We start from the raw sequence: 27,853 nt of genomic DNA, 5'->3' as shown, positions 1-27,853 counted from the left end.
CGGTATTGCAGGGCAAGGGCAAGCGCCATTTCCAATGGCTGCGCATTCTGAAACATTCTGTTCGCCTGCATAAGCTCCTCAGCTCATACATATACGACAAAAAAAACCTGTCCAGACTCAACCTTTACTAAGATCCGAGAGCCTTCCGCAGAGCCAGCAGCAATCCTAACAGCACTCTACGCACTTTGTGTGTGCTCCGCTCATCTGCAGAGTTTTTGAATGGGGAGGATGTCACACCAAAAAGACACCATGCTGCAGAAAACAGAAATTACATCTCAGTTCCAGCTCCAACTCCAAGCAGTGCAAACAGCACTCTATGCACACCATGTGCACTCCGCACCTCCCTGGAGTTTTTGAATGGGGAGGGTGTCACACCAAAAAGGCACTGTGCTGCATCAAACAGAAACCACATCTCAATTTCTGCTCCAACTCCAAGCAGTTCTAACGGCACCCTATGCACTCTTTGGCTCTTTGTTTCTTCCTTGGTCTTAGCTGCATATTGTTTTGGTCTTCACAACAAGTTGCAGTACACTTTGAATGGATGCTGTCCTCTTAGGAGTCCCCTACAATTGAACTGGCACTCGAAGGAAAGTTGGCCAAGTACCTGTCTGAACAAATCTAACTGGTGAAGTAAAGGTGGGATTGGCAATCAACACTGACTCCATTCAGGTCTAAATACAGTTTGCTGTTAATCCAGGATTTCATGATTTTAAATACAAGGGCATAAACTGATTCATTATTATTTTTGTAGTATATTAGAAAGGATAGGAAGATTAGATATGAGTCGATAAATCGCTAATTCCTTAGGAGGAGTCTGTAAACTGAGCTTCTTTTTGAGAGTTTGGGGCCATCTGAAAAAATTACCATAAAATGAAACGTCCTTCCCCAATGATTTCTCTCCTTACTGCTACCCAAAATAAAAATAAGATCACATGTTCCCATCAACAAATCTTTTCTTCTTGATTCCATATTGTCATGATCTTCTTTCCTTCCATGTCCATGCAAGTCATCCATTTATTCAACCTGTGGCCCTCAATTCATGGACCTTCCAACTAAGCACTCGCTGAACTTTGAAATGTATTTAGCTTATGAGGGGCCAGAACTACTGCATTTTCTTCCAGCGACGGAAATCCAGAGGGTTCATTCTACTTCAAAACTCACGCTTAAAGAAGAGATTTAATTTCACAGCTTCTACCAGCATGGACTGACTGCACAGTGATACAAAAGTTAAAGCGATCCAGTGTGTTGCCCTTGTAAGGAAGGCATGCTATCAAACAGTGAAGACAGACACAAATGATCACAGTTCAAGGGTGTTTATTGAACTTTTAAATGGGTTGGTTGAACGCCAATCTAAACATAATTATATGGATGGGAGCAAGCGAAGACCATCAAAAAATAATAGTGCAGTCCTAGTGGAGTCTGTCAAAATAAAAAGTCCTATAATAATAAACCTATTACCAATTCTTACCTCTAAATACAAAATGGTGTGGGACAACAATGTAGGTAAAAGAAATGATATGTCAGGATAGTTGAGCAGTTGCTCCCCTTTCCCCACGTTTTCAAAACGGGACACAATCTGGCTTCCTGGCCACGTGGAAACAGTTCAAAGCATAGGTATCAGGACCTTCTACCAAAGTCTCTCTTCCAATTGCAGTCTTATTGCAGAGGGCCTGACGTAACAAACAAACACAAATATTCCTTTCTCTTTATCAAGATTTTCACATTCACAGGTTCGCAATTGGTCCTCCTCATTCGGGCTCAGACCGTTTCCACTATATTTACAATTGGTCTCCCTCGTTCATGATCAGACCCCTTTGACTTCACAGTTCAAGAAAGTTCACTTATTTCCTTCTTACTTCCTAATATCAGGCCTTCCAAAAACACACAGTATCTTTTTCCCAACCCTATGCAGGATCTCCCTGATATCCTGGCTGGGGCTTGTGTCTCCTGTATTATTAGTTTCTCTTTTAACTTTCGGACCACAAAGCTTTGTTCTGGCCTCTTTCTCTTTATATTCACATACTTTGCACTCTGAAACACTTGTGCTCTGGCCTCTTTCTCTTTACATTCACATACATTGCGATCTGAAACACTTGTGTATCGTGCTCTGAAACACTTGTGTACGAGCGTGATAGAAATAGAATATAATATCATACTTTAAACTTCCAGTTCCAGAATGCACTGCTTCTGCACCCTATTTACTGTTCTTTCTCTTAGTTGACTTTCAGCAATCCTGCTCTCACATGCCCTTTTCTTGGTGACAATTTACTTCACATGTATGTACCAAAATGTTTATTTTGTTGTGTTTACTTAATCCTCATGCACACACGCACCGGGCTCCTCTGAGCTTTGGGTACTCACCTCTGCTGTGTGGTACTGTAACAATTTGGTTTCTTCAGCCTTGGGATCAGGGCTGTCTCACGATCCCTTTGAAGCATGGGCTCTCTTTACCCCCAGGGGGAACGAACACTTATTCACACAATGTCTGTAGCAAGTTCTTTGCCTGGCTCCAGCGAGGCACGGCTCCCTTGCCGTGCTGCAGCCTTTCTCGCTCAGTGGGTCGGCAATCTGGCCAGCCGTACTCCTCCTCGCTTCTGGTCCAACAGTCCTCTGCCTTGTGGTCTCCTCTGTGTGAAACAGGTTTCCAGCTCGCTCACTGTGCTGTTTAGAACCACATCTTTTATACTTTGCATATTGGTTAAGTGAAGTCAGGTGTGGATGATTAAAATGAATTGCCTGATTTTGCCTGACTTCATTAAGGTAACAACATTGCCGTTCTCCATGGGAAGCTGTTCCCTCTTGATCCCCATGGGAAATCTTTCTTCCTCTTTACTTGCTCTTCTTCGTCCCAGAGATTGGAGAGGGGGATATAGGGTATGAAAGTAAGGTAGTTTTAGGCTCTAGGGTTGGAACCTGCCAGTGCTGAGCTCCAGTTATATTGATCATGAGCAAGATCACAGGAGTAATTGTAGGGGTTTAGCCCAAGCCCCTGTTTGGTTGGATAAGAAAAATGGTGGTCTCCTGGTTATCTCGCTTGGAAGTTAGTGAAGTAATTACTGTGACACTTTGTTCCATACGAATTGGTTCGTTTTTATTAGTGGTGGTTGTACTTGCATTGAGTTTTACATACTCATAGTTGTTTTTGAGAAACACTGTTTCAACCTAGATAAGCAAGTTAGGTCAGCCGACACGTGTTTCGACCCGTACGGTCTTTCTCAAGGCTGAGCAATGGTCATGGTGCCATGTGTGGGGTGTTATGTGACAATATCGTGACATATTGCAATAATTCATTTGTGGTGTGAAAGTGATGTGTAAGTATTGTGACAATATATGACATTGACATCAAAAACATTGATGTTTAGGCAAAACATGTTTACATTGTATTGTAGGAGAGAAAGGAAGAGAAAGGAGAGGTGAGCAACTGGTAGAGAATGAAAGCTTCATTTAATATATGGAAAATTGGGGGATGGGGGGAAAAGGATAACCCCTTACCATTTAATTCTGGTGTGTGGCTCTGTGATGAAGGAACCATGGTACCCAGAGGATCCCCTAAGCTTCCCAGTGCGTCACCACCCATATGTTCATAGTCCCCTCAAGGGGCAGTTAAAACTTCTGGCCGTCTTGGATTGACCTGCATTAAAAGGCAATACACCAGGGGATTGAGTCTCAAGAAGGTGTAACCTGCACAACGGTCAAGGGAAGGGGGCAGGCCACATTTAGGAGAGAAAGTTATATACTTGGGCCAACAGGTAGCCTTAGGGAGATATGCTGACTCCCACCAATAACTCAGGAATTGTGAGAATAGAATGCCAGCCTCTGTCCAGCAGGGATGCACCCTTCCCAGACGTCCTCTAGAAACGCCTTTCCTGTGGGTAAGGAAACTCCTTCTGCACAAAATGGAGGATATATTGCTGTCCTTAATCTTGCTAGGAAAATTCCACTGAGACAATCTAAAAGGGCTTGATATCAAAGATGGAGGGAAGACTCCTATAATATGCAAACAAGATTTAATGCCTTTGCCCCGGTGAGCGATGGACCTTTTACCGAAATGCTATTATGGATTGGTTTCCTAAGACATTTTTGGTTGAGTCTGTTGGCTGCGCTCACCCGAACCGAGATTACTGTGTGTCGCAAAAGAAAGCGCATGGAAGGGAATTCCTTGTGTACCCACTGCAAGCAACAAAGTGCTCCAGAATCCACAGCACATCGACTATTTCTCAGACAGTGGATCCAAGATTGTGACCTAAATAGAAATTCACTAAGTTCATGTAGCCGTGCACAGGCCTGCCTGCCAAACACCGCCAGCCAGGGAGTTTTTGGTTATTTGGTGAACACTCCAGTCACAGCATTTGCCTTCCGCATACACCCAGTTAAAATAATTATAACAATTATAAGCACCACAGGTTGATGCTGTCAGAGTATAAAGTGGATAAGGAAGGTGTGACAGAGGCATGTGAGTCAGGAGTTGGAATCATGAGCAAAGGAAAATTGCTGCGTGGGTATAGAAATGGAGGAGAAAAGGGCAGAATTGAGGCAGAGGGGTGCAGAACAAGTGGAGAAAGAGAAGCTAGGTGAAACGCACCCATCAGGAGCCGGAACGTAGATGAAGAGGAGCAGTAAGGAGGATGAATGAAGAACATCAGAGAGAGAGAGGTTGACGTGGTGGCGTATAAAAGGAACAATGAGGAGGAAGGAAGTGCAAGGAGCGTGTGGATGGTCATTAAGGAGGGGAGAATGGAGAGACATTGGAATGCTAGAAAGGAAAAGAGGAAGGAAAGACGAGTGGAGGAGGAACAGATCAGAGCATGTCAAAACGTTGAGGAGAGCAAGGAGGAGAGGTGGTGAAGGCGGTTGCCAGTCAAAGGATCGAATCTAAAGGGTCGACTGGTCAAAGGATCGACACCAAGGGTCAACAGGTCAAAGGAACGTTTTTTTTTTCTTCACATTTTTATTTTTATTTCGGGGGGGTCCCCCCAACCCCCTTTTTTTTTATAAAAAACACTTTTTTCCCTAAACGAAAACCTAAAAAAATATATATAATTAAAAAAAAATGGATCCTTTGACCTGTCGACCCTTTGGTGTCGATCCTTTGACCTGTCGACCCTTTAGATTTGATCCTTTGACTAGACACCGGTGAAGGCCAGGGAGGATAAAAAGCAGAAGTGATTTGGAAGGGGTGGTGCTCAAAGAGAAGGGCAAGAAGAGAGTGGGTTGCTTGAGACCCAAGCCCCTGGAGAGTCTCTTAACTTGGTGAAGGTGTACTACTCAGTGAGGGCAGCCTACCAAAGGGTTATGCTTAACAGATCCATGGCCCATAAGGATCTTCTAATACTTGGCCAATGTCCGGACAACCCAACGGGCATGGGGTGGTGGTGCCAGTTTTGCGTGCAAAGAAGTGTGCATCCCGGCAATTGAAACAAAATCCATGCAAACAACCTCAAGAGGCCAGAAGAAATATGCAGCACATAAAAGCCCAAATATTGTGAGTAACCTTTTGTTTCCTGTCAGGAAAGTGAAGTCTGAGGGAGAGAGGGCAGGACTGAGGACCATTGTCCTATAAAGAAGTCTATGTACTGTTGCATTACAATTAGGTGACCTCAGTTAAACCCTGAAGCAAATAATCTTGCTTCAAGTCACCTGCTGATCCCTTTGCTGTGACATAAGTCTCAACCAGCCACTATATTCATAGTTGATGTTTCATTTCTTCTCTGGAGGGGAGACTTTTTCGCTGAACAGTCTTCTAGCAACATTAAGGTCTCTTGCCAGTCCTCAGTGCTTCCATAATAGTGTCGGTTCCTGGCAGATTGATGCAGATTTTGCATGCATTTGCTTAATTCTCAGGTTTTTTCAAAGCTTGGGTAAGTTTGGACTGCTTAGAAATAATACAAAACATTACTGAACAATCAAGCACCGAAATTTCATAAGAATGACTTAGAAGCTTATTTTCCTGCTCAGTGTCACTACATTTTCGTCATTTGCAGGGCAGAGTGCAAACGTGCAAGGCAAAACGCTCCCTTTTGACCCTGCTCCTTTGCACTTCGCTGTGCGTGATTTAGGCTGTGTACATTTAATTGTGTTGCAAGCATGTCGGGCAGGCTTTATTTGTAAATGCTGCCTGCCATGCAAGCATGGCAGGCTGCGTTTACAATGGATCCTTATGGGGTCCACCTGCTTTATGCTGGTACATTAAGGAGGCAGACCCCACAGGGAGCTCCAGCATTTGTGCCGGCGTGAAAATCCATGCAAGCGCAGAGGCTGGAGCATTTGAATGACTGAGAGGAAGGGATGCAGCGTAAATGCAAGTTGGATTCTACCCCTCCTCTCCACCATGGAAATGAGCCCTGGCGTGAATGGGAAGGCGTTAAAGCTTTATTCAAGGCTTTTCCACCTTCTATTCACGTTATGGTTCCTAGGAACATGAGCTCATTGGTGCTTTTACAACACCCCTACGTTTTCTTCATGCTGCGTTTGTTTATCTAGAGACTGCATTGAAAGATGTTGTAGCAAATGGTAGAATGGTTTTGCGGCTAGGTTTATTTCCCAAGGTGCATCTCCGTTTCTTAGATGTTCTAATGCCCATTTTCCATGTATGTTGCCATGCTTCTGAGCCTGTTCCCCACTTCCACACTGCACCTATTCATACATTCTCTTTTTCTGAAACATCCCTAGACCCTGGGTCACTTGAGACTTGCAATAGAACCTACACTATTTGCTGTTGGTGTGCCACCCATCCGGTGCCCGGGGCATCTTCATAGGCTGCGTTGCAGGCATGGTTACTGTCGCTGGCTCAACATCATCTTGCTCTGCTACCTTGGGGTGGGTCTTTCACCGCTCTGCCTTGCATTCTTTTTAGCAATGCAGCAGGCTTTTGCAAGGAAGGTTGTGGATATCTTTCCATTTCCAATTAGTTAGCAATCAACTGAACCTCATCCCCCCGCCCCATTGGTTCTCTCCCTTAGCCACTTTGGCAATGGCATGTTTTGCCTAACCACAGAGCTCCCAACTATCCCCTTGCCATGCATGAGAAGGGCCATTGAGTACTTTTTTCTTCAAATTCTGGGATTGCTCATTTTTCCTAGCCAGCATAGTCAGTGGTGAAGGATCATGGGAGAAGTAGTCCAAAATATCTGCTGGCCCAAATAATGAGTAAGCAAACACCATGTGAATTCAGAGCCCTGTTTTGTTAGTTAGAAATGTGTAGCAAGTGAACGTCTCCACGAGGCTAGACCAGAGGCCTGCATCCTGCGGCTCACCAGATGTTTTGGTTTATGACTCCCCTAGCCCCTCACATTGACTGTGGTCTCTAGGGATGATGGGAGTTATTGTTAAGACCTTCTGGTGTGTAGACCCTGCTGAACATTGGGGCTGTTTGCCCCTTTGATGCTAAGGACATGTGTCTCACATCGTTGCCTCTACATTCTCAGTGCTAAATATGTGGCACACATGCCCTAATGCATGTGATGATAAGTGATGAAGAATGACGTATCACAAAACAAAGCGTTAACTGACTTAGTACTGCAGAACCCCCACATATGAAGTGGCACTGCTTCAGCCACCATCATGTAACCCTTAGTGTCCCCAACATGTGTTTTGCTCAGCATTTGTGTACACTGCTTGGTACCCAACATTCATTATGAAAGTGAATTGTTGGCCCCATTCGTTTCCTGGTTATTGTCACAGATGTGTTTCTGAACCTCTGTTCAGGTGCATTGCTCTTTGCTTTCTGACCCTTGAGCTTTATTTTTCCACTTGTGTTTTCAGGTGCTGTTGTACTGCAGATAACCTGCTTTTCTGAAGCTGAGCGGTTATTTATGCTTGTGAAGGACACACTTATCAACGACAAGCAGCTTACTGGAGTGGTGCTCCCAGATGTGATGGTAAAAGCATTTTGTTTTTTAGACCAGGCTACACTGAGTGTTCAATCTGTCTTATGGTCCGGGCTCTTGTCTGCTGTGTTAAGGGCCAAGAGTGTCTATATAGGGTTTTTCCAGTGTAGACTTTGTGAAACCGGTGGGTTGCAGGTGCACAGCTGAGATGTTCATGTACATTTCCTGATTTTTCCTAGTGCAACCTTTAGTGAATCGGGCCCCCTCTGTATGCAGAAATGCTGCTCCATGTGTAGCGCCAGACACATTCCTTTTTTTCCTAATGTACCCCCGCATGTCCCATTGGGGTTTCAATTCTGCTTTTCTTCTACTTTTGTGTATTGTGCACACAGTGTGTTAAAACCATGGGTTTAACTGTAATGAGCACTTAATAAAGATATTAAAAAAGAGATATTCCAATACACTGAGCAATGCTAATCTCAGCTGTCTAACGTAGTAGTCAACATTTTCAGTGAAAGCGCATTCGTTTTCTCTGCTTTAAAAGCTCAGTACCCATTGGGCAAACCTTTTCTGACCGTTTTGAAATGGATCATTTTTGTTTATTTCGAACTTCCGCATTCCAAAATGAATTCATTTCAAACTAAACAGCATATTATCTGGTCTTAAGATATTGGTTGTTTGGGCCGCACATAATACAATATCAGCATCTAGTGTTTATATAGTGCGTCATGCTAGATTCCTCGCACTTGGAGGTGCTATATTGATAGCAGTTATTACTTCACAGTTCCAGGATGCCTTCATGTGTTGCACTGCAAGTAGCTACAGGGACTCCTGTCCTCCATGTATTATGCAGGTGGTGAAACCCACAGTATGTATTATGTTGTGAGTAGGGCAATGTTTTAAAGCAAATGTCTACATGAAACTATTTCCTGTCTATATTTCTTAAACTCAGCAATGCCTTTTCCAGGAGGGCCTTGAACTCACTTGTATGTTTTTATCAGCTGCTTTCATGGGGATATCTAGGTAAGCCTTTAGCCACATGTGGAGCTGGACACCATGCGGTTAAAGGAACTGTCTCTCCTCCCCAATGTGTTCAGTGTTTAGACTAGCACATGTCTTAGTGTGGAGTTAGCAGTTCCTAGAGCCGTGAATCACCCTCGTTGAACCTCTGAAGCATCTTGAATTAACAACGAATGCTGTAGACCAGTTGGTGGCGAACAAGAGGCAAACCTATGATGATGCGGCGTCAAATATTTGATGAGCCCCAGAAGCCTCTTGCCTAGGATTACTCTCCACTGGTTCACTCTGGCCTTCTGGGAGAACCGAAGCATCACCTCGATGTCAGTAACTCGGGTCAGGACTGGTATCCTTTTGCACCCAGTCAATGGCTAATACATCTTCAAGGTGGATTTCCATGATTAGATGTGTAGTTTCATGCAATGGTCTATGGGGTTAGGACAAATCCTTACCCTTAAGTGCATCCTACAACATTTGATGTATCTTGCTGTTAGTTGAGATAGATGAGTGAGAGAGCCAGTAAGATGAAAAATGCAAATCTCAAACATGCCTCCGACTGACCACACCATATGCAATACACATTGATGCACATAGGTAGATTCAATAGTACAAAAAAAGGGAATGATTTTGTGGTGAACTGCTTATCATAATAGAAATGCCGCCATTGAACATGTGGACATGTGTGCATTCTCGAGTGAAGAGTGAAGGCTACCCGTCCAAAGTCAGCGTAAAGCTAAGCCTCTTCATGTGAGTCTGTGATTAGTGGCATTAACACTTTGCTGCTGAACACGCCACCTGCTGCACCTCGCTTAGTGAACGGTGTTTAGCTCTCAAATGCCAAAGGAAATGTATAAGTTTGTCCAAACACTATCTTTGTCATATGAAAATAATTTCACATAACACCATTCTAGTAACATTATGCCCAATATATGATTTAATTGTATATCTCTGCTTTAATAATCCATAATATGATATTGCACTTTGCTTGCCTAATTTCCTAAAATCATTGTCTAACATACCAGCAACTGAATATGCTATTAATCTGAGAATCTCTGGTGCACCTATTTCAAGGTTCACCACCAAGTAAGTCCTACATCAATGGAGAAAACATTTACACGAGCCTGCATGAAATGGTGCCTATTCTTCGGGGCTTAGATTAAGGCCCTGCCCTTCTGACTGCTTCCCTGCCACGCCTTGCCAGTAGATTATATGACCTCCTACATAGAGTAGGCTCAGACAACAATTAACAAAGAAACAATGTTGTTGAGTATTGAATGGAGGTTGTAAACCATCCCTTAATTGCTCAATATGTGGTCTTCACCCAAGATCCTTCAACACCAACTATGGTCACTATGCCTGATGGCAATTGAAGTCCTCACCCTCTGGAAGGCAACATAACCAGTAACTATGCTCTAAAGTTACTCATTCCAACAAAACTCAACATCATTGTGCCATGCCTTGATTTAGTGGTCATGGGTCAAATAAATAGCTTGTTCAGCAATGGTTTCACATTTTCCATTCCACATCGTCAGTATTTCTCATCTGCCCTCAACATTTGGCAATTGCTTGTATACCAAGTGATCTTACTTTACCAAAACCTTAGTCAAAGGATACCCACCTGCCCTTTGGTAGAGTCATTCAGTAGTTTGGATGATGTTCCCTTTCTTCCTTGATCTTCACCATAAATGACATGTGATTCATTGTGAGTGGAAATGGCTCTGTATATGGTTCTTAGGGTTATTAATGTAGGCTCCATTTGAATTTTACCCTGGCAGAGTTGAGGGGCACCACTTCTCCCCCTTTATATTGCTGTGTTGTCCTTCTAAATTAATCATCATGTATTTATAATTGAATGGAGGTATGCTTCCCAGCTTTGATATGCTCACAATGAAACATCTGTAGAACCCACGGGCAGGCCTTGACTCTTCAATTACAAGCAGTACTTGGATGGGGTTATTACAAAAGAACCCTAGGCAGCACCCTTCAAATCGTCACCTCCTATTTGCTTAGCTGTAAAGGATGCTTGGGAAATCCCTCATACAGTTCCAAGATGCCTTCATCTGTTGTTGCACTACAAGTAGCGACAGTGTCTCGGGAGGATATCTCAGGGGCAACGTGCTCGCCTTGGAAGCAAGACGACACAGAGCAACACAGTTTCGATCCCCGGATCCACGCTTAGAAACCTCTGGGTATTAACCACGTTATAAATAACCTATCATATCATATCATAAAGAGCAGTATTGCTATATTGTGTTGCAAAAATCCTATAACGGGGCAGACACAATCTCTCGCCATACTCCTGGTTGAAATGTGTAGTTGTCAAACAGTAAGAAGCATTCTTAGATTGGGATTTTAGGTGTGATTCCTAGGAGCCTCCTCCACTGTCTATTGATATGTATATAGCATGTCATTGGATCCATTTGCAACTTTATCATCCTTTCATTTAGCCTGAGAACTTTCAAATCAGTTGACGTCTGCGATATTAGGCTGATGAACACTGCGCATAAGGTGTCGGTGTTGCTATGCCACCCAGCCTGGGGGGGAGTGGAGTGGCACAAGAAGGAGGAAAGGTGTCTTCCAAAATGCTAGTTAGGTTTGTGAGATACATTTTCAAGAACATGGGTGTGAGTACAAAGCGCTGCTTCATGCCATCTGTGACTTGGATCTTATGTGTCCGGCCGTTGTCAGCCGGGCTATACATCCATGATGTGTATGCAATTGCACCAACAGCTCCAGAAGAATTGTACCCATTCTCTGCCAGACACGGTTGACTACACCGTTCTACCATTTACACTGTCGCGGGCACCCTGGAAGTGATCACAGCACACGTGGAGCTCCTGGAGGAGTCAACCAGTGCATGTACACATCAAAAGGGATAGAATATGATCTAGAAGTAAGGGGGAAGAGCAATGCATTCATCCATCTTTACCATGGGAGATTAGCTTACATTTGTCTTTCTCTACAGACTCTTCGAAATGACTTGGCAGGTCCCTTATATGACTTTTCCGTGTGAATTTGCATACTGAATACTTTAAGCCTTCAACTGCACTTGAGCTATACCCCCTTAAGAAATCTCTGTGCCTCCCACCACTCCCGAGTGCCAGTGGGACCTCAGTCTAAGGGTTGAACAAGGGGCTATTGGATTGTTGCCCGAGTTGGCCTTGTAGACCAGTGGTGTAACATTGCTGAAGAGAGGATGACGAGGTGATGTGGAAAGAAGTTAAACAATGTACTTAGCTCACACACTGGGCTAGTGTTAAACACACCTTCTCAGAAATCATCCGAGGTCGTTGCCTGGATTCCATTTACCCCTAAATTATGTTATGGTTTGTTTTTTTATGGAATAGTTTCTTCCCTCTGTGCACTGTCAGACACCTCACTCATTAAATGGGCTAGGTATGGTCATGTTCCCAGTTCTAGTGTCCAGCAGACCCCAGCTGTAATGGTTATTGCAAAATGCGTCTTATATATCCTGTTGAATTGTCTGCAAAGCGAGCTGTTTTCCTTTTAGCCCATTAGCTGCAGCCCGTTTTTCAATAACATCCATCATCAAAGAACTTTATACGGATTAAAATATCCATCAAAGCACATAACAGTTCTACATAGCAAAAATTATGAAAAACGTGTGAAAAGTACTAAATTCCTGATCAATCCGATAAAAATTCATTATCATCTTAAATTAATATATTTCAACATTTAAAACCCTTACAACAAATGCACAGCATGAACTTCATTAGAAGCTTAATCAACATCATCATCAAGTCATTGATTGAAATAAAATCCATTTTGACGTCCATGACTCCACTTGCAAAACATCAAGTAAAACAGCTAAGCAAAGATGATTAAAATGTACATCAAACCCGTTGTTCTACAAATAATCTCACTTTGTTGCTCACCCTCCATCCTCCTAAGAAACCTCAATTATGCCCAGGCAACATACCAAGAACCAGCCCTCAGCAGATAGAATAATGCTCGACGGAATTGTACAAAAGTGTGTCGTCTCAGGACGGTTAAATTGTCCTTTTCTCAATGTGTGAATACACTGGGCAAAAATCCCCAAAATGTAATAGATCTTCTACTGCTGTGTCACACGTGGGGCAGTTGATCACAAGGGAGTGGGGGAGGGGGATCTTGCCATTTGCCAGTGGTCACTCTCAACCAGAGGCAATCAAATTGAGCTCTGGTAATAAACCACCAATCAGATGTTTTATGGCTCAAAGTAAGATAAGATTACAATTCCCTGGATTCACGATGTTCTTTAATAATAGATGTAAAAGGTTCCTTATAAAAAAAAAAACATTCTGAACGTTGGTCAACAAGGTGCTGGGTAAACAAAATGCATGTGTATTCATTACTGACAACATATCACACAGCCATGGAATCTTCATCGAGCCTGCTCTGCTTTGCAGTTTCTTAGTGATAAACTGGGTGTAGGGGCTGCCTCAGGGTTGGACCAGATAAGCAACCAATGAGAAATAGGGGCTACTCGTCTTCCAAAAAGCCTGCACCCAGCTCCACATGAGCTGCATACATTTTCTGAAGAGACAGGGAGGCCCAATAACCTCTTGAAAAATCTGATCAGTGGTTTCCATTTCTGACATGTTTACATAGCACCATAAAATGGCACCATAGTTTATTTCCACCTTTGTATGGGTATCATATACCCTGAGGATCATTTGCAGAGGACGACCCTGACACATTGCCCTAAAATGAGTAATTCTCCCAAAGATTGATTCATCCGAATGTTGTGTTAGTTTACATGGGCTTTGTCAGTCATGCTTGATGAAAAACGCAGTGCCAAGTAATCAAATTCATGAACTCTAGGTATGGCTGCCCCATTGCACAACATTTCTATGGCTTTGTTCCCCAGGACACATGCCATGACAGCTGATGTCCCTGCATTCACTTTAAGTTCCATCCCAAAGTATGAACTGAGTATAAATATCAACTTGTGGAGTGCGTTTGTGGTACGGGCAATTAAGACGGTATCATCCACACAGGCCGGAATGGGAAAAGCGAAGTCTGGAATAATCCATCCCAGAATCTAAGAGGCCCTTTTCCAAATCATTCATGTACAGAGTGAACTAAACTGGGGCCAATACACAGCCCTGTCGCACTCCCTGCATTACTGCAAAGTATTGTGTGCATTGGCCCCTCTCACCATAGCGCACACATGCCCGGTTATCCCTATGAACTGCCTGGATTACTGATAATAGTTCCAAAGGGCAATACGATCCATCATGTGTGGGATTCCTTGTAATGAATAGCTTCCTGCATTGTATCCCACCTACATTGTTATTTGTCTAATTGGCTTTGATGCTTTGCCTTTTCCACTTTCCATAGTGTCCCATTCATCTTGCAAGTTATGTCCTCTTTCTAGTTTCCTCGTCCTCCCATGTGATACAGTTGTGCACCGCTTAGTACTCCTTTGTAGTACGCCTGTGTATGTTGTTCCCTAATCAGGATAACAGTAACTGGTTGGCGTGTTATTTAGAAGTATTCCAAGTATGTGGAAGCTATTTTCAATCTCTGCATTGCTACTATTTAATATATAATGAATTGTGTTTTGCTGCAACAGACTTTCAAGGTTCATAGTGCTGTTAAATGTTTGTACTCTTAACTCTGTGCTATTCTTTTTGTCAACTTTGGAAGATTCAATGGGCAAGGTGCCTCTGATGGATGTGAACCTGTGACTTTCAGCTTACCTTTGAGAACATTGACCCACTGAGGCGTTTTGCCAACTGCATATTCCCAAAGAATATATCCCACAGCTCTATTATCGTGGCAACCCTTCATTGAATCTTTGAAAAAGAAAAAAGGGCTTGCAATATTTCACAAAAATAAGTCACATCCTCAAAATGCAACCTTTTTTAACTGCTCATTACGTGTGGTTTGTTTGAACTTGTTTATTATCATCTCTCACTTGAGGTTTGGCTTCTACAGCCCGACATATGGACTGTATGCACGAAGGCGACATTGAATACCCGTACTACTCACAACCCCTCTGCAAAGGATCTCGCAGAAGGGGAATCCAGACCTGGGGTTCTCAATATTATCAACGTTATTAAAAATACGAGTCTGCCTAACCTGTGCTCATTTGATTATTTTATTGGAGTTTGGTATCATAGCTCATTGCGAGCAAGCCGCTTCAAGGGGGGTGGGGAGATGATGACACACTCTCTGGTGGTCTGCAGGTCAATCTGGCATAATGCAGTTAGACGGAATAGTAGGAGTGGCAAACCGGGGGAACCTTTACCTCATGTGTGGCCTCTGTTCCACACTTCATCATCTCCCTTGTATTCGAGCCCCAACATATTAGGGCACTCAGGCTTTTCTGCACCTACTACTTCCCCACGGCCCCCTTCCCTGATCACAAAAGTCCCCGCTGGCCACTGAGTACTGCACCTGAGCAAGTTACCTTGGCAGCCTGACCTCAAGCACAGGATGGAAGGTGAAATGGCAGGGCTGGGGTCCTATATTGTAAGTAGCCCTTTCTCTACACCAAACCTTCTTGCCTCCCATAACCCTCAGCATATAGTGCATAGTAATGAGTGGAGACTCCTGATGGCCTCTTTCCCTTATCTACCAATTCCCAGATCCCTGTTGCATACGGGCTATAATGTAAGAGCGAGAGAGAGAGAGAAAACTTGTTTTTATCATTTGTTTCTTTTTGTTGTATTATTTATTTGTTTGCGGAAATACTTTTATGTCAATGCAGTTTGTATGATGGAATGCTAATTTCTACACATGTATCAATATGTTTCTGTTCATCTGCCAATTCTTGAAGGCTCTTTTTCTGCTATGCTGTCCGCACCATGAATGTATTTATATATTTATTATTATTAAAATAGTTCTTCTAGATGTGTGTGTGCTTTATATTTGTCCCATAGGCACTATCTTTCAGTATGTATTTGTTTTCGAGAGTGGCCGGTGGGTGACGAGTAAGCTGCCGTTCCTGTCCGAGACTGTACATCATTGAAATGAATAACCTCATGCACTTTCATGGAGACAGTCTTGTTCCTGGGTGGTGTCCTGCACTTCTATTAATACTCACTCATTAGTACACAGGCGGCCTCATACACCCCCATGGAGACGGGCTCATCTGTACATGGGTGGCCTTATATTCTTCTGTGTAGTCTTACTTATTTAAATGTGAAATGCTGGAGCTTTGGTGGGCTTGGTAGTTGAATGGGAGGGCCTTATGCGGGCCAGGATAGGGTGAATCGCCAGAGCGTTCTGGCTTCCTGTGAGTGGTTTAGGTGTGCATTATGGTAGTCAGGACAGAGGTGAATGGCTGTAGCTCTTCTGACTTGCATTTGAATACATACCATGCATACAATCTGAATCCCACTTCATAGTTTATTTTGCCAAGTCTGGTGATGTGAAAGTTGGCAGTGACAATATAAGAGGATTCCAATGTCTGCCCAAGACTTGCAACACATCAGCTTGGTGGGGTGTGCCTCCCTAGAATGGGCGCTGGACTTGGTATCAATTATCTCTTTTAATTTAGATGTATTCACTCACATTTGTCGGCCTTTAAGTCTGAATTTGATTTGATTACCTATTTGAGGCTGTCGATCAATGCTTGCAGAAAGTGCTGATGTCAACAGTTAAATAGCTACTTCTGAGAGGTGTCGGGATGGAGATCCAATTCTTCTGATTATCTCCCTGCAGGCCTTCGCGAATGAAATATTTGTGTACATCTCAACCCAAAGGCCCTACCTAAAATGGAAATGTTTCCATTTCGATCAGCCTAATTTTCTAACAGCATCCTATCTAGGTATCACACATGCACTTGGGTAACTATGCTGCAATACCGGGTAGCATTATGAAACCAGACACATGGCTGTGACGGCCGCAAATCACATCTGTGTTTTATGATTTTTGGACAGAGCTATACATTAGATTCTGTGACCAAATATTTTTTGTTGTTGTTTTCATTCAATAAAACCTACATAGTGGCTGTCCTTGAGAGAATTACGACTTCGTCTAGATGAACTGCAGCTCCTGCTTCCTCCTTGGACTGTGCAGATTCATTTTCTGTCCACAGGTTTCTTAATCATTATTTATTAATTTATTTTAATATACGCACAGCCAAACATCTTTCGAAACACACAATGACATAAAACAATACACATAGCTCCAAGCATGAATAAAAGAATGTTCCTACTGTTTCCATGTAAAACACAAAGGATCAACAAAATAAAAACCAGTGTACAAACATTAAAATATTACATAAGCATCAGAACCCATCAGATAATTCATCTAAAATATCAATACACTCCATATAGAATTTTACCATTAAAAATATAACATTTGTGTCATCACCTTCCATACATGTAGGCCAAATAAAAAATAGGTCTAAACAATCGATTAAGTTATGGTACAATTTGACATATTTAATTCTTATTTGGTTCAAACTCATACATTCTACAGGATGTTTCCAACACATTCTTGCCACATATCAACACATTCTTGCCACATAGGTGGCACTGCTGATCAACTCTGGCCAGACCTACATTGGAACCTTTAATATGCAGAGTCGCACATACATTACATTTTAAGAGTAGATATTGTCTGATGATAGTGCTATTAGGGTAGGCCAAAATGTATTTGGGCTTTTTATCACGCATACTTATATGTTGTATGAATGCACCACTATTGGTATGAGAAGAAAGGTGCACATAGTTGTTCTCATAGCTATATACATTCAATTTCTGCTTAATCCAACGTTTGGATACACTAACTGTGCTATTATCTACTCTGCAGTTATGGCCCTTGAACCATTTGGTGTGCAGGCACAGGATCTTACCCATAGTGCCCATGCTCTTGCATCTGTCAATGCTCAGAAAGGCCTGCAAGTAGCTTACTATTATAGTGTCATTATCTAATTTAACAATTGTTCAAAGCACATGGCCACTCGTAAGACAAAGTCTGACAATGTGCCGTTCAGGTCAAATTCCAACCATGAAAATTCAAAAGAGTGGTTGGGGCATTCTAAACAATTTACATAAGATCTTTGGCTCAAATGTAATTACTTTTTCAATTCAATTATGACCCCAGACTTCAATACCATTGTTCATTACAGGCAGAACTTTAGTAGTGTATAGCAGTAATATCGTTTGTATAGAGCACCCTCCATTTCTTCCTATGAATGAGCTGACGGTAACTACTATTTTAGAACATTTATCCTTGGTTTCGTTCCAGTGTATTTGCCACCTCAAATTCTCATCTATATTAACTCCAAAGTATTTATAACATTGACATTCCATGCTATGCTATGTTTTGCCTATGAATGCCATGGTTTTACCATTAGCTTTTGCATAAGACACCTAGGGCATCAATCATAGTTTGCAACCCCTTGGGGGTATGATCAAGCAAAACTAGATGATCTGCATATCCCGGCAAACAAATGTTTTGTTTGTTGGCTTTGACAGGATAGTTATTCAGATCGTCAAAGGCAACTTTCACATCGGCCAGGTACAGATTAAAGAGGGTTGCCGCAACAATGCCCCCTTGTTTCACAACTCTCCTAGTTATTATGGATTCCGATAGTTGCCTTCTCCATCTAAGCGAATCTTGATTCGTGTGTGTCCAGCAACATGAGCATCTTTAACAATCCACAGAGTATATTCCAAGACACAAATTTTCTCCACAGGTTATTACGTATCGCAGTGCAAATGCGGCACTAAAATCTATGTAAGCACAGTAAACCGCAGATCCATGTCACATCCATGTATATTCAACAGCTAAAACCAAGATTAATACATTGTGAGCTGTGTTGGATTTTTTTCTAAAGTCAGTCTGATTGGGAGGAAGAATAGAATTATCTTGTATCCACGCATTTAGTTCATTAGACAAAACCTTTGGGAAGATCTTACCCAAAATGTCCAGCATGGCTAGCATGCAGTAATTAGATGGCCCATTCCAAGATCCCTTCTTGTACACCGGAAGAATGTGGCGTTCAGTCCAGGCAACTGGAAAAGTACCACATTCTCTGATCTGTACAAAAAGGATATTTAGTGCCTGGGTCCACATCCGAGGCAACAGTTTTAGTAGGCTATTGCAAGTACCAGCTGGTCCCGCTGCTCGGGAGTTCCACAGTCTTTCAATTATTAAAATAATATCTAGAACAGATGCCTTACATTCCCATTGAACTAATGGTAAAGGCAATTCTACATCTACCGGGACCGTCGCACCTAGTGTGGATTCTTCCATCTAATCCACCTAGATTCTGGAACACTATTCATTGGTAGATCCTTTTAGCAGTTCCGCTTATCACCTGCCAAATTTCAGTAGCATTACTAGAGGTGGCAATATTGGCAATCCAATATACCTCTCGCTCCAAACCGATGTTCCCTAAACCATCTACTGCAATATCTTTTTGCTATTTTAAAATGATTAATAATTTTGGTGGCATTATACAAGTCTAGTGCAGGGTACAGAACTTCAGTAATAGTTGCACAAAGTCTTTTTCTGCTGCGACAATCACAGGATCATAATGTCAACCATTTTTGTAGGTCCTATTCCAAGGTTCCCGAGTACTTTTATATTGGTGTTTTTGTTGGATTGACGCCTTCACACTAGCAATTAATATAGAGAAGTATGTCAGAGTATTATTAGGGCATTGATCATTATTAGCAGCCAGTTGTTGCATGACAACAGGAAGTAATCTATCAGAGGTAGATTGTGCTATGTCCAAATTAGGTGCATTCCAAAGAATGCAATTTTGGCCACTGTTAATAAATATATACCCATTTAGATCATAGGTGTAGGTTGCTTCGGTCGCTTCTAAACAATTGAGTACACACAGTGGCATATGATCGCTTTCTTCACGCATCACAATGGCCATATCTGAGATCAACGCCAAACCTGCTACATTGAAGCAGAAGATGCTACAGGAGCAGATTTTCTTAAAAAGGAAGAATCTATGGTGTTGTCGACAATTTGGGCATTCAAATCACCCACTACCCAAACTGGATAAGTAGAAACCATTTTTTCTAATATTTTCCTAACAGTAGCCACATTACATTAAGTAGCAACAAAGTTATAGGGGTGATAAACATTAATCAAAACTATATTAGTTTGAGCGTAGGTTAGTTTGAGTACTTGCACCATAGTGGATGATCCCATCAATTCACTTACATGCCAAGGTTGGTGCACAGAGATTAAAAGAGCACCCTTTGGGTGGCCAATACGACCTTTAGTGGCCAAAACCTGCAGTGTTTGCCTACCATAGAGGAGACACTGTTCGGTCAACCAGGTTTCTTGCAATACTATTATCGAAAAAAGGCTCATATGTGCTAATAGGCCATCCTCACTAGTCAAATGGGAGGATCCACAAGTATTCCACGAGCAAAGTATGTTAATGCCATATTGGCATTAATGAAAAATGTGATTTAAAAACTGCTGGGAGCCATTACCAATAACCTTCTTCAGTCATACACTTCTCACCACACCTAACTTGAGTGAAGTCTTTAATAGTACAATTTTCTCGAGTAGTTCTTTTTACACTTATGTCGCATTTACATTTGTTGACTTTTGTATTACCTTACATTTGTTGACTTTTATATTACCTTTAACATTGGACATCAAGAGGGTATCACTTAATACAATATCTAAATTATGGGTGGGAATAGATGCCACACGTTTTTCAAAGTTCTTACTTCCTTGCGTTGTAGTAACAGGTCGAATGTTCCTAGTTTTAAATTGCGTCATTTTCACAATCTTACATTAATATGCCAGTCTATATAGCTCATTTTCGTACTGCAATATGTAATCTAGAGTCGCCTCAGATGTAAACCAGATGCTAGATATCGAGGTTGTGTGCGATTTGATCTACTATCTTGATATCCTCAGAGGTAATGACTCTTAGAGCTGCTACAAAGTGTAGAATATTTAAGATCGCTGCTCTATTCAGTGGTGGTGAGTGATCTACTAAAGATACAGGTTGTAGTTGCAATGCACTAACCTGAATTTAGCAGTTAGCAGATAGCTCTCCAGCTTCAGTTCTATTGCATAACAATGCTTTTGCAGCCCAAATCTCAAATAATTTCGATTGTTTATTACCTCCTGTTTGTGTTGAAATACTCGTAGCAGGTCTTTCATTCCCTAACATTTTGTTGGTATCCACAGTGGTAGTCGCGGATACTCCCACACAACATACAGCATCCACTATTTTACTCACAGTTTGGTCGTACCCAATACATTTATCATACATCTTTTTAGGTGTTTGAACATTATCCAAAGCAGCTTTGACATTAGGTACATGTTGACAAATAATATTTCCTATCATAGTTTTCTCACTTACAACGCATGCATTTCTTTGCACTTTTAATCTTTTGGCATACATAAATGCTTGAGGTACCTTTCTTTTATTTTACGTATATTATGCTCACCTGAGAGAATATCGATCATCTTCACTGGACAGCTTATTTTTTAACCTCTCACATTTCTCTACCAAAGATGCCAGTAAAGATTCAACAACCTTGAACATTGTGCTCGAGGATATACTAGTGTTGCAAATATCACTTGCACTAATGTTAGACACAAGAGTTACATTCATATGGGCATACATTCCAACAGATGTTTCTCTTGTGTCGGTACTACATTCTAGAGGGAGCGTCCTTTTGTTCAGACTTAATTCTGGATTCAAAGAATGTATGGGGATCAATGCTCATCAGACATGGTGTTGAGGTGTTCATAAGGTCACCCAGATATTCAGCTTCAGGAACCTCAGTGTAGATATCCATGTTATTGCCTTGGACAGACTCCAGAAGATAAATATCAGTGGGTACTCTACCACTTATCAGGGCAGTTACAGTACTCTTTTCATGCAGAGCTTCCCGTACCTGTAGGATCTCACTTTCAGGCATTGGGTCTTTCAGGTTTAATCCTGAGTTATGTAGACATTTTTATTGTCTGTAATTTCAGTATTGTCAGTTTTATCAATGTTATTAACATCGGCCATAATGGCAGGGTGTATTACATTAGTCACAGTTTCTATTTTAGTTGGTACACTGATGACATTATCAATCAGCTTGGTGCCCAAGAAGCTTAGCAAGCGGTTAAGATCAGCAACTATCTCTTTCACCGCATTTTCTCGTCTGTTCTGCTGAGATCTCTAGCTTTGGGGAAGAAGGTAGTAATTTCTCGGTTTAGCTGCTGCAGCTTTAGTTATCATTTTTGGGGGACAAATGTGTGGTAACCCTGCTGTAACTCCTGTTCATGTTGAAGAAGGGCAGCAGTATTGCTATCTTCAGAGCTATCACCATATACTCACTCCATTTTCTCCAATTCCCCGATCTCACTTATCTCACTAGCCACTCCACCAGCCTGCTTAAACTCCATTAAGGAGGATCAGTGGGTGGAGGCTGGCGATAGGTTGGCAATGTAGAGTCCGCAACAGCAACGTGGTAGCACTGAACAACACCTTAATAACAGGCACAAGAAGGTGCACAGGAAGGAAATTCAGTGTAAGATGTCAGAGGAAGGTATGAACAATCACACTATTACTAGGGCCAATACTAATGGGCTAAAATGACTAATGTGTTAATGGGCTATTATCTGAAGAGAGTGACTAAATACTCAGGCACGGCACAATGCACAATATGAAACCAATATAATGGACTACATTTCTGTGTCACACGAATACGAACACCATGTAACTCTCACCAGACTGTGCATACAGTCATACATTGGGCTCAGACCTTCCTTCACAGGCCTCCCAAGCACTTGGTAGTTCAATAGAGACTCCCGAGGGGTGATCATGTCTCGCTGGGTCACTCTGTTATTCTTTGGCCAGTGCGTAGTTCACAATATCACGTTTCACATAGAGTTCCTCTCATCTGGGCTCAAACGCCAGTTTCATACTTTCATATTCCTCAAAGACTTCTGCAACGTGTCAGGGACTTTCGATTGTAAAAGGGGTTTGGCTTGACCTTTGTATGACCACCTTGACACCTCACGCTGGCCTCTCCTAGGGCCTCTTGGTACTTGTAGTTTCAACAATTTTAAGTTCAATATAGTCTCTTTGTTCAGTAGGGGGGAGTCTTTCAAATGAGCGCCCACCTGGCAACCAACCACTCTGTCCGATACCAAATTGACTTACAAACGATCTTTGTATTTTCATCTTATTTCTTCATGCAGTGTTGCTCTTCCCAAACTTGAGCCCAACACAGTCCGGTCTGTTATCAGTTCTTTCCAATTCACCGGCTGTGCCGAACTCTCATGGGGTCTACGGCCTCTGGCGTCAAGGTTGGTACCACGATGGCAACCACTTTTCCCCACCCTGGCTATCTGTGCGGGAGCGTCCCATGTACCGTGGACATCCATTGCACCATTCGCCAGCTGCAATTCCCAGTCTTATGTTTAACTTCTCTGAGGCTCTGCAGGTCTGGGTTGAAAAGGGCAAACGCAATTCCATCCTCGTCCTTTCAGGTCTCGCTGCCTCTTTCCTCCGTTTGAACTGCCTTCCTGCAACAGCTGCTTCCTCATGCGCTTGGCCTTGCTCAACGTGTGCTTTTGCGCTCCCCCTTTTATTCCTATGGGGAAATGGAAGGAAAGTCAGGGGTGTGAAATTATTGGCAATTGCCCGACTCTGCCTTACCCTTGTGTTGGGGCATGTCAGCTATACAGCTCTGGTGTTAGTCCGTTGTCTTTCATGGTAATCAGTCTATGAGAAAGTATTTGTGTCATGAAAGAGGGATGGGTTAAGGTTCTAGATATCCTACAGGGTAGGATGGGCAAAAGGTGCCATAAGGAAGGGGATACCGCGTCTCATCCTTCAGTGTCCCACTTCACTCCCCAAAGATCCCTCATCCAGGTTATCCTCCCGAACTGGTCCACCCCCAGGAACTGAATCCAATAGTGATGGCCGTGTCCTGGCCACAAGGATGACATATCCCTGGGACTAGCGAGTGAGACACCTTAAGGTGTCTCACAGGGCATGTTGGCCCATTGCATCAGATTAACCCCTGTATCATAAACCAGAAAACCTAGTCACTGTCATTAACGCTCACACATCACCCATTTCTTGTTCTATACCTTTTCAATCTTAATATTTCTAACAAAGTAGGGATAATTCCTGGAATTCCTTTTACCCTATCTCCAAAGCTTTTGTATCTCTATCTTGTACTCTTTTATAGTTAGCACCTTGCATCTCTAGACCTTTGAAGCACACAGTCTATCCAAGTGATGACCTGGTCCATCATGCCTTTCATTATACTTATGATTGCTCGAGCACCTCTCGAACCCCTCATTCTCCAATACAATTCATTCACATATCATTAGTTACATCCGGTCCATTGACATGTTCACATAGTTGAATCTTCCTTCCATTTCTCTTTTCTCTTCCTCTCCTTTTTCTCCTTTCGGCAGAATAAGGTTTGATGATCCTGGGGCATGGACACAATATGCCCTAAAGCTCAGACCAGAATAGGTGCTTTAAGACCACTATGGTCATGGTTCGATGCATTGTAAAAGCCTAATAGTTAATTAATTCTAGCCAGTTTGGCATTCAGAAGTCTTGCTCATGAATGATTATGTAGATATTTCAGCTGTGCTCAATTGTGTTTGTGATACCCAATGTTCCCATGGCATTGCTTTTGCTTCACTCGCTGCTGGCAGTACTTTGCTGCAGGCTTATTACACCTCCTGCTTCTGGAGTAACAGTGCGGGAGAATGCTGCGTAGTGTTTTCTGATTCCCTGGGTACTGCTACTGTATATGTTAGTCCCATCCATGTGTAAAATGTCTCCTCAGATAGCCCAGCATCAATGTGGTACCCAGGTTGGTCCATGGCTTCTTAGAGAACACTGTCGTTTGGCACAGTGGACAGGTGGCAAGATGCATGTATGGACCCTGAACAAAACAATTCCACATAGATATGCCAAGCAGCCAGCAGTAAGGGCAGGATTAATGAAAACAATGAGGGGCCCCAGGCAAACAGGTGTCACTGGTTGCTGTAATGGCCTGCGTGGTGCTGCCTTTGCTTCATGACGATCTACCCTACTGACACTTCGGGGTTTCTGACTAGGTTTCACACAGTGTTTAGAGAGTATGTATGCTTTGTGGAATATCTGCCCTGTGAGCACATGCAGGCGTTGTGCCAGGAAGCACCATTTCAGAGTGTTGGTTCCTCATCAATACCTCTGTCGCAGCAGGGGCTGGTCATATTATCCATGTTCTCAAGATATATCACGCAAGCTTCTCTTGCAAAAAGATGTGCTATTGGAAATGTCTTGGTCATCACCCTCGCCAGATTAATTACAACCATTGTCGAAATCATATTCATTGACTAAAGGAGTGTGGAGAAAGGGTGCTTTGGGTGTGCCATGCTGAGAAACATTCTGCACCTCTACCACAGCAATTGATCTTGGCCCTGCTGCCCCATACCTACTGATGAGAGCTGCAACTCCAAACTCTTTCCATTAGGAGCATTCCCTTCTTAATAAAATTCAGTGGGCAGCTTCACTGCTGACACCTCCACTGGCCCTTCGAAAACATGTACACAGATAGGTTGTAACATGGGAGATTGGATACATTTCCACTACTTCCAGATTCTCTGATGTTAGGTTGGGTGGGCGTTGAGCTGGCAGTAGTGAACTGTGAGGCACAGTTAAGTGAGTGATGTCATCAGAAGTACAAGTAGCCATATCAACCAGTGTTTCAATGCTCCGAGTATCTATAGTTGTGGACTATGTGCTACTGTTAGTTGCTACGAACCAGGATTCATACATCCCCAACAATTGCACCAGCAGCTGTTTCTGCTGTGAACTGTAAAACATTTCCACACCTTCTTCTACCACATTTGGCTTCTGGACTTGACAACCTCTTCTATGTTGCTTACACTCGGACACTGACAGCCCTGACTGCATTTACAAACTTTAGCTGGGCTGTTCTGTGTGATAATGTACTTGGCCCTAACTGCAGAACCCTGCTAAAGTCATCTATAAAATGTTCGCCTTCCCTCAAAACATGCTAATAAATTCTACAAGAAATGTAAGGTCTGATATATATGAGCTACTTTGCTCAACCAGGTTTTGACCAGGTTTTGTGTGTGCATGCGTTCAATTAAACTACACGCCCCAAAGAATGTTCCCGGTCACTCAGTGTGCTAATAATTCTGAAATTCAGGAGCTCGTGTTCGCTAATGTCGCTAATGAACTCAACCAAGTTGTGTGCGAGTGTGCTTTCCATTTTCCAATGTGTTAATAAATTTGACAAGAAATCCAAATACTCATGCCCGCCATTGCACTATCAAGTTGAGAATGCGTTCAATCAAGCCACATACCCCAAATATCTTTTCCTTCACTAAATGCACTATTACATTTGCCTTAAATTCAAGCGCTCGTGTCAGCTACTGAGAAATGCTTCTGTGTGTCAGCTAGATACTGCGAGCTATGAAGTCTTGCATGAGCATGCTTCCAATCAACAAGTGCATCGAAAAGATGTTCCCCTTCCCTCAAAGTCTCCCCGCTCAGGTCAGAAATGTCAACAATGGTGCCACCCAGTGTCTCCCAATGCCTCCTAATACAAATGGTGGTCATAGTTATTTATTTTCTCTTTGAGAACCGCAACTCCTGGAATCACCTTGGGAGCCACCTAGAAGCCTCAAACCAGATCCGAGCAAGAGGGGGAGGGGATCAACACAACCACCCAGAGAAGCCACAAGCTTTCATCACAATCAGACAGTGACCAGCACCTTAGGAGAGCACAGGACTCCCCCCACACCCCCAACCTAAGTAAAACACATTTCCAAACACACAACACAAGAGAAAACCAGCGGAAATAACATCAGAGACTGTCAGAAAAGCTGTGGTTGAGCTTAGAGGTTTTTTAAAGGATGTCACCTGGGTCCTGGGAAACAATAGGCATTGATTGGTGCAGACTGTCAGGTGAGTGCTGCAGTCAATGGGAAGGGGTGGAAGCACAGAACCGCCATCCCAGGCGAGGCTGAGTGTGGGTTGTACAGGGGAGGTCACGGGAGGAGTGGAAGGAGAGACCAGGTAGAGGCGGTACCGGTTGTTTAGTGTGTGTTTGTGTGTGTGTGTGTGGGTGTTATATATATATATATATATATATCTTAGTAGTGTGAGAAACCAGAGGGCATCCTCACATCTACTCCACTTGGGTCCTCTTCCCAGGAGGCCAGGGAAAGGCCATTGCTCTTGGATCCTGACCCTGGGGGTTGAGAAGCAAGAGTAGATCACCTGGTTGGAGGGTCCTTGGGGATTGGTGATGAGATGCCCTTAGGTATCCTGCATTTCCATTTCAGGGGGAACCCTCTATCCCACACTCAGTTATGGGGTATTGCTACCCCTGTCCCTTACCAATCTAGAAGCTCCAGGCAAAAAAAGAGAAGTTTTAAGGGTGAGACAGGCAGGACATGGTATCCCCCTTTTCTCTGTCAGAATCAACCTAACCCACCCTCAGCCTTTTTTGGCTGTTGTACAGCAGTTCCCCTCAATTTTCCTCATTCAACACACACTAATATTGGGACGAGGCAACTAGGGGTAGTGAACACTAGTAACCAATTTCACCACTCTAGTACTAAGACGAGGAAGATGCCTGCCGAGTATTGGGAAGGTTAGACATGTCTCTCTAATTGTAGACAGGCAATTCTAATTAAAGACTCACACCTGCAACCTGTCAAGTGCTTGCAGGTGTATAAGAAGGGAAGAAATCAGCAGCACACAGACCAAAGCAGGAGTCCAGTGTGGGAGAGTCCAGCAGGGAGCCCCGTTCATGAGGAGGTCACCGTAATGCGTCCTGCAGCGAAGCTAGGATGAGGAGGCAGCCGTGGTGGGACCTGTAGCAAAGCCGGTATGCCAACAGACAACCCAAGGGACTTGTGGTGCCTAGGAGCAGGTGGGCTGTAGGGAAAACACAAGTTTGGGAGCCTCCATGGTCAGAATAGCAGCTGCAAATGAAGGAAAGGATGAAAGGCAGCTTCCAGCATCTGCGAAAGCAGAGCGGAGCCGACGGCAAGGACTGAAGTACATCAGGAGA

The 27,853-nt window shown here is 43.0% G+C and overlaps 1 protein-coding gene across 3 annotated transcripts in view; it reads left to right on the top strand.

Annotated features, from left to right (window-relative positions):
* The window catches only part of DGKQ (diacylglycerol kinase theta), a 1,656,676-nt gene that overhangs the window by 1,301,905 nt on the left and 326,918 nt on the right, over positions 1-27,853 (top strand). For all 3 annotated transcript variants that reach the window (XM_069626394.1, XM_069626396.1, XM_069626395.1), the window contains one exon: positions 7,762-7,877. In XM_069626394.1, coding sequence (XP_069482495.1) covers positions 7,762-7,877 — 116 coding nt within the window. The remainder of the gene's footprint in view (positions 1-7,761; positions 7,878-27,853) is intronic.

This window comes from Ambystoma mexicanum, chromosome 6p (genome assembly GCF_040938575.1).
Source record: "Ambystoma mexicanum isolate Mex_15411 chromosome 6p, UKY_AmexF1_1, whole genome shotgun sequence".
Classification (NCBI taxonomy): Eukaryota; Metazoa; Chordata; class Amphibia; order Caudata; family Ambystomatidae; genus Ambystoma; species Ambystoma mexicanum.
Note: the sequence above shows the minus strand (reverse complement) of the source record. Positions and strands in the feature narration are given on the sequence as shown.